This window comes from Bombyx mori, chromosome 12 (genome assembly GCF_030269925.1).
Source record: "Bombyx mori chromosome 12, ASM3026992v2".
Classification (NCBI taxonomy): Eukaryota; Metazoa; Arthropoda; class Insecta; order Lepidoptera; family Bombycidae; genus Bombyx; species Bombyx mori.
Window position 1 is genome coordinate 14,238,937 of NC_085118.1, and position 8,273 is coordinate 14,247,209.

At 40.5% G+C, this 8,273-nt stretch overlaps 1 protein-coding gene across 3 annotated transcripts in view; it reads left to right on the forward strand.

The window, feature by feature from the left end:
- The window catches only part of LOC101739362 (protein bark beetle), a 46,333-nt gene extending 38,060 nt beyond the window's left edge, over positions 1–8,273 (forward strand). For 2 of the 3 annotated variants that reach the window (XM_038014636.2, XM_038014637.2), the window contains 5 exons: positions 570–771; positions 1,971–2,103; positions 3,244–3,364; positions 4,517–5,150; positions 6,054–8,273. In XM_038014636.2, the coding sequence (XP_037870564.1) occupies positions 570–771; positions 1,971–2,103; positions 3,244–3,364; positions 4,517–5,150; positions 6,054–6,334 (1,371 nt within the window). In that variant the 3' untranslated portion in view covers positions 6,335–8,273. The remainder of the gene's footprint in view (positions 1–569; positions 772–1,970; positions 2,104–3,243; positions 3,365–4,516; positions 5,151–6,053) is intronic. The other variant, XM_062671578.1, reaches the window with a different exon arrangement.

Consider the following 8,273-nt stretch of genomic DNA (forward strand, 5'->3'; position numbering starts at 1 on the left):
GGCCTAAGAGATAAGACGTCCGATGCATTCGTGTTGAGCGATGCACCTGTGTTCGAATCTCAGGCGGGTACCAATTTTTCTAATGAAATACGTACTCATCAAATGTTCACGATTGACTTCCGCGGTGAAGGAATAACATCGTGTAACAAAAATCAAACCCGCAAAATTATAATTTGCGTAATTGGTACTGGTGGTAGGACCTCTTGTGAGTCCGCACGGGTAGGTACCACCACCCTACTTATTTCTGCCGTGAAGCAGTAATGCGTTTCGGTTCGAAGGGTGGGGCAGCCGTTGTAACTATACTGAGACCTTAGAACTTATATCTCAAGGTGTGTGGCGCATTTACGTTGTAGATGTATATGGGCTCCGGTAACCACTTAAACACTGTAGATAGACGAGCATACGGTCCACATGATGGCGAGTGGTTAACGTCACACATGGACGTCAGCAATGCCAGGGGCTGAGCTAAGCCGCTGTCCCCAAGTGATGTCCACAAGGGCCAATCATCATCTAAGCTAAAACAATAATGTCTGATCACCACTAATAAATTTACAATATCTTTGCGACAGTCCGACAACGCGTCGATGCCGTACGTGACGGGCAAGTACGAGGTGCTGTACGACTTCATCCACCGTCAGAACCAGTGGTTCCAGTACGGGGACAGGGTCTGGGTCAACCACATCGATTACGTCACGCAGTGCACCTCGTTCGCCTTCTCCTCAGTCGAGATCACCGACTGTAATCAGAAGAACGCTTTTATTTGCGAGATCGGTAAGTTTTCGAAAGGCAGTAAACACTTATTTACCTTTTTAGCCGACTTCAAAAAAGGAGGAGGTTTTCAATTCGAATGTATTTTTGAAGTGAAAACTTCTTTAGAATCGTTGTGATTTCAAACCGGATGCAACGGAAAAAACGACAGGTAAGAGACACAAATACAAAAATGTGTAGGATGAAGCCAGCAAAGAATGAGACAGAAATATACATACTATTTAATACAGCGTCATCTGTGAGATTATTTAATACTAACGTGTGTATGAAAGCTCTTGTAGTGAATTTTAATTTAGGATTATACGTGAAATTAAAATATCAATTCACAGAGGGCGCTACCTTACAATTATTTATTAATGACAAAATTTTACATATACTTAAGACGTTTAGGATAATTGTATTTTAATTTTGGAAGGTTTCACTTCTACCACGTGTGAATTGCACACATTTTGTTTTTTTTTATGTTTGTTACCTCATAACTTTTGACTGGGTGAATCGACTTTGATGATTCTTTTTCTATTAGAAAGCTGACGCTTCCCGTGTGGTCCCAAGTATTATACAAGTATTTAGTAGAGTTAATAGTATGCGTATGTTAAGGTTTGTTTGAATTAGCTTACAAAGTTTTTACCTTGCCGTATCGAAAATACACGACATAAGAACTGTTAAGTGTACACAATTCCGGTCATCGTTCTCGTCGAACCCGTCGCTTGCGACGAAGGGCTCGGCGATTAAATTGACCCACAGACACAGCCCACTGAGTTTCTCGCCGGATCTTCTCAATGGGTCGCGTATACGATCCGGTGGTAGATTCTGCGAAGCACTGCTCTTGCTGGGGCTAGTGATTACCCACTGTAACCGGCGCCATCTATGCGTGCTTCGCATAGACTGCCGACCGAGAGGACTGGTGGTCGTGGCACCGACGACCGCCGGTAAGGCGTCCCGGGGGTGAGGGTAAGGGGAGAGATGTGCTCCGCACTAAGCACTTCACTGCCCCCCTTTGCCTTTTCATGAGTTCTGTCTCATGCGAGGTTCGGACGTGGCTTGTTGAGCAACAGGAGGTTTTAGTCGGCCCCGACATGCTCTGCCCTCCATTCCCAGTGGAGGACGAAAGTCAGGCTAGTGATTAGTATAAACCCTCGAGGTTAAAAGAATAGGTAGGAACAAAAAAAAGCGGACATTCAATAGAAGATATTCGTCGGCAGATCCGAAAATAGTGATAGACCCGATGTCTTGGCGTGGGGACTCTCTGGCGGTGGCGTTTATCGGCGTGCTGGTAGCAGCCGTGCTGCTGGTAGGCGCGGCGCTCGTCTGCTGGTACACCAAGTCGAAGCACAGGTGGGTTTCTATCTACATAACCTCGGAGTCTTACCCATCACACACTCTTCACACTTTTGAAGCCATCGTTGCCTGATGGGTAAGGTCAGGTCATGATCGGCCACTCTTACTGGTGGTAGGACGTCTTGTGAGTCCGCACGGGTAGGTACCACCATCCCGCCCATTTCTGCCGTGAAGCAGTAATGCGTTTCGGTTTGAAAGGCGAGGCAGCCTTTGTAACTATACTGAGACTTTATAACTTATATCTCAAGGTAGGTGACGGCATTGACGTCATAGATGTCTATGGGCTCCAGTAACCACTTAACACCAGGTGGGCTATGAGCTCGTCCACCCACATAAGCCATAAAAAAAATTAAAAAAACTTGGCAGAGCAGTTGTGGTCATGTCGAATACTTGTTTATTAAAGCCTTGACAGTTGTTCTTCTTAGTTCGCGGGCTGAGGCTTGACGCACTCAATTGTTAAGTGGGGGGAGGGGTTTGATAAATCTGTGTAATTGTAAATAAATACATTCAAACGGTTAGGTACCACAATTATGGGCAAATTAAAAGTACAAACAGCCAGCACTTAGCCTATTACTGACGCATAGCAGCCCTGCCTTCTGGTTTGGAAGGTGGGACCGCCTCATGACTGAATGTAGGGATCACACTCACGCCTCATGCCTGTAACTCCTAATTTCTTTTGTACATCTACATTTATAATAATTGTACTATAAAACTTGAAATCGTTGGTTTGTTTGTTGCTGATACATATATTTATTTGTTCTCGACTTAACAACATACATATGCTAATCAGAACATTAGAAGAAAAAATATACACTCTTAAGAAACTTTTGGATGGAATTGAAATTGTTTAGAAGGTTCAACTCTTCCAGAAGCACATCCCCAGATAGAGGAGACCGGAAAAATTACATATCTTAATAAAATGAAAACAATATTCGCTCAATAATCTAAACTTTTCATTTTAGTATGTTCGTATTTCGGACCTGCAATGTAAAATGAAGAGATCATTGACCCCGCGTGTCAGCTGATTTTGATTGCGCTTCATTGTGGGTAGTCAATAAAATTAACGCATCTTTAATTAGTTCCCAAATTGTAATATGATTGATATATTTAAACTTGTGATATTATTTAATCAAACAGACACGTTCAGAGATTAGAGAGGCGAAATTCAATCAGACAGTCGCTGCATTCGGTGCGGTCTATTGGAAGCATCAACGGGGGATTCCCCGATACGAACTACAGAAGGAAGATGGCGCAAATGGTAATTTTTTCATATTCGCTGGCAGTAGTGTCATATATAAGCTAATCTTAGATCGGGATTCATTAGTTCTGTGTACGTTGCATTTATTTATTTACTAGCTGACCCAACCAGGTGGACTGACAACTTAGTGCGCACGGCGGGAAGTCGTTGGATGCGGAAGGCGGAGGCATTATGTGGAAAGCATTGGGGAAGGCCTATGTCCAGCAGTGGGCAGATAAAGGCTGATGATGATGATGATGATGATGACCCGGCAGACTTCGTAGTGCCTCAATCGATAAATGAGTCGACTATTATCAAAGCCGGCAATGTGACTTTTGGACAATTATTGGTAAATCAGAAAAAAGAATTATTGACTTTGTATTCCATTGGCAGTCACAAAACTCTTCTGAACGACATCTTAGATAAATAACAGGTTAAGTACTAACCTTTATTTAATGCAGGTTTTGAACCGTATTCTTTGAAGGAGACGATTATATTCAAATCAATCTGTATTGACATATCAATAACATTTTTTGTCCAAATGCACAGATTGCCACCTTTGATAATAGACGACTCAAATAAAAGACCTAAACTTTTATATAAAATAAACTTAAAACAAACAAAAGGAATCCGTCCGACGGGGGACAAATCAAAGGAAAAACAAAATTGTTATTTTTATTTAATACGAGTATTTTCATATTTATTTACCTTTTAAACCTTCTCTGGACTTCCGCAAATAATTCAAGACCAAAATTAGCCAAATCGATCCAGCCGTTCAAGCAAGTCGAGTTTTAGCGAGACTAACGAACAGCAATCCATTTTTATATATATAGATTTGAATGATCACGATGAATCTCTAATTTAGTTGTCGGAAATAATAGAACGGCAATTCAAAAAGCGAAATTAAATCGTAAAAGTAATTTTAATTGGTCGTGATTAATGGAATGCCGGTTATTGGCACCGTATCTAGAATTCATTCGAAATTTTGATATTTGAATTCGAAGAACGCGAAACTTACGTGACTTTATTTGAGCTTGTGTTTCTCGATCGAGCTTTTTTTTTATTAAGACCTCGCAGTTGACGTGATGATAGGTATCCTCAAGTAAGCAAAGTCTCAGTCATATCTCAGTGTTGCCATTACGCACGTTCTAGGATACGTTATGTCGTTTTCAGAGCACCCGTTCCACGGAAACCCTTACGAAGGGCTCTGATTACCGCAAGATGTTGGCTTCAACCGTCTCAATGGAGTCGATGGAGAAGAGTCAATTCAATTCCTCGATCGAAGACAACCAAAGCTTCGACGTTTACGAAGCTCACAACCTGAACAACATAATACAGCTGAAGCACAGTAATTTCGTTAAGAAACCGAACAGTCCAGAATATTCTGTGCCCCAAAACAACGCTAGGCCCTTTAATTTAGCGTTTAGGAACGACGGCTACAGAGACTCCGGTCAGAATAGTGGTGCACCCTCAATCAGCACGGTGATGACCGAAGAAATCCCGATCATTCATCATCCGGGTGGAATGAGTTCGCCTCAGGACGACGAGATGTTGTCTCCTACAAATAACGCGCAATATTACGCATCGGACACTCTGCCGCTGCGAGATCTCGGCAGATCTGATGATAATCTAGAATTCAAGAGGGATCCGGATAAAGAAGGGAAAATGTATGGGCCCTACGGTGCGCCTAATTACGGGGGTCAACCGAAGCTCTCGTTCTTGATGGAGTTGAGGTCGAAAATGCCCGATCAGCCACAAGCCGGTTCCACGCCGACCACTACGTTTGGTCAGAGAAATAATATTCCAGGTAATTTTTATTTGATGTTAACATCGATCACAATAAGTCGTTGTGTACTTGTTTTCGTTTATAATTTGTTTCTTAAAAAAGTATTAAATATTTTTTTTCTTAGCAAATTATAATTTGATTTAAGTTTGAAAAAAAATCTTAGTTAGACTCAAATAATGATTGATCGGAAGATCAGCGTCGCGGTACCGATTGAATCGCTACTGTTAGGCATTGCTGGGCCGGTAACCTTTCCCAAGCTCAGTCCACAGAGTTTCCTGTTAGGCATTGCTGGGCCGGTAACCTTTTCCAAGTCCAGCTCACTGAGTTTCTTGTTAGGCATTGCTGGGCCGGTAACCTTTCCCGAGCTCAGTCCACTGAGTTTCCTGGTAGGCATTGCTGGGCCGGTAACCTTTCCCAAGCCCAGTCCACTGAGTTTCCTGTTAGGCATTGCTGGGCCGGTAACCTTTTCCAAGCCCAGCCCACTGAGTTTCTTGTTAGCCATTGCTGGGCCGGTAACCTTTCCCAAGCCCAGTCCACTGAGTTTCCTGTTAGGCATTGCTGGGCCGGTAACCTTTCCCAAGCCCAGTCCACTGAGTTTCCTGTTAGGCATTGCTGGGCCGGTAACCTTTTCCAAGCCCAGCCCACTGACTTTCTTGTTAGCCATTGCTGGGCCGGTAACCTTTCCCAAGCCCAGCCCACTGAGTTTCCAGTTAGGCATTGCTGGGCCGGTAATCTTTTCCAAGCCCAGCCCACTGAGTTTCTCGCCGGATTTTCTCAGTTCTAATTCTAAAATTGAGTATGGCTCCTAGGTAAAGTTAGGGTTCTCCTGTATTATGAGTGCAAGAAAAAGACGAGGCCATATCCAATTGAGGTGTGTACATGCGACTAGCAAATATTTTAATAATCGCGTGACATTTTTTCCAGATCATCAGCCATACTACGAAGATAATCTACCTTCCCCTCAGCCGCCGGTATACTCCAGTCCCTACAGCGACAACACGCAATCCGAGATGATACCGAGCTACGACTCGAGTCCGCAGGATTTATCCAGAGAGTTCGACGAGTCGCCACTACCCGAACTACACCACAAATCAAAGTCCGAAGCGTTACTGGAAACGAATTTCGATTTTGACGACGACACCAGCCCTTTGCCGATTTCGGAAGCCTGTCGCTCGCACAGTCAACCTTTAGAAACGGCAATGTAACATTCCATTCACTATTCATAAGTAATCTATATATATATATATATAAATGAATTGCTGTTCGTTAGTCTCGCTAAAACTCGAGAACGGCTGGACCGATTTGGCTAATTTTGGTCTTGAATTATTCGTGGTAGTCCAGGGAAGGTTTAAAAGGTGAGAAAATATAAAAAAAGCTCGGATATATATAAAAACAAACAATTTTGTTTTTCCTTTGATGTGTCCCCTTGATGTGTCTTTTATTTATTTATTGAGGCACTATGAAGTCTGCCGGGTCAACTAGTAATTAATAAATACATTATAATTTGCGTAATTACTGGTGGTAGGACCTCTTGTGAGTTCGCGCGGATAGGTACCACCACCCTGCCTATTTCTGCCGTGAAGCAGTAATGCGTTTCGGTTTGAAGGGCGGGGCAGCCGTTGTAACTATACTTGAGACCTTAGAACTTATATCTCAAGGTGGGTGGCGCATTTACGTTGTAGATGTCTATGGGCTTCAGTAACCCCTTAACACCAGGTGGGCTGTGAGCTCGTCCAACCATCTAAGAAATAAAAAAATACGACTGTATTTAGTTTTAAGTGGACTAAAGCAAATTAGACTGAGTTAAGTCCTTTTTTAAATTTGATCGTAAGGTATTATTGGATTGCGTGCACGTGCAATGATAATTAAGCAAGTGTACCCCAAAAACAAAACAATCTAAAGCTAGTTATAAGTCGAATGTAATTAACCTGACACAAACATCAAAAACTGTTTTTCTAAAATATTAATGATAATCAATAAATGAAACTTGATGATTTTAATATTATATTTTTAACACAACATAACATATTCAACGCATTACATCATATGTGAATAATCGTTATGTTTTAATGTACATGTTATGATTAGTTATCCTCTTATTTTGGCACCGAATGATGTCAAGTGTAATGAAATTTAGCCGCCATTTTTTTAAGTTTTCGCGGGAATATTAAACCTATGAATTATCCGGTCCCCTAAGCAGTTGACCGTCATAGAAAATTGATATTTGTGAACATTATTATCCTGTTAAAAAAGTTTTGTATAAAATTTGCACTTGCGCAATTAATGTCTTGTTACGCCAAAAAAATTTGGTTTATTTTCTTCTACTGTGTTCGCTCTGTAAAAGTGATTTATTATTCCAACATTCCATTTTAACGCTGTATGTATTAACAGTTTGATTTTTATTGTTATAATTTACCAGAGAAGCACGATCTCAAATGCTATAACGCATTAGAAAATAATTATTATAGGCTGCGAAAACAGCTATATAAAAATAAAATATTTTTTCGTATTGACTTACATTACGGGACGGGAGTTGTTCTAGACAAAGATAGAATAGTGACGCTGGTGATTTAGCTTCCAGAACAAACCTCAGAAGTGTATGTTTTTAGTACTGTAAGATGTTTATATTATGGAAAACATTTTAACAGAATCGTGGCCTAGCATTAAAGTCTCATTACGAAACTGTGATTGCTAGCGATTAAAGCTACTGTACAAAATATTGAAGTTTTTAACAGCAATGTTTGCGTTTAAACCGTTTGCCTATCTACCAGCGTTAAAAAAAAAAATTGTTTACGCTTGCATTGCAATAACTATGTCCGTCCTAATTGTTTTTAATCATTCATGTATTGTGAATGAATTTATATTTTGAAAAGAGTACTTATATATTAATATGTATACAAAGAATATTTCTATAAAAAATAAGTCTTTACATTATTTACATCACTTAATTATACGGTATAGAATTTATAATTTTACATTTAGATTATTTAGGTTCTAATGAATTTTACGTCTTATTATCTTGAATAGGTACAATTAAAATTATGCTTTAATCAATCAGTAATATACAATGTTAGGAAAAATTAATCTACGAGAAACAACGTAAGTAACATATCAATAAACGGTAAAATATTTTTACAAAAACAA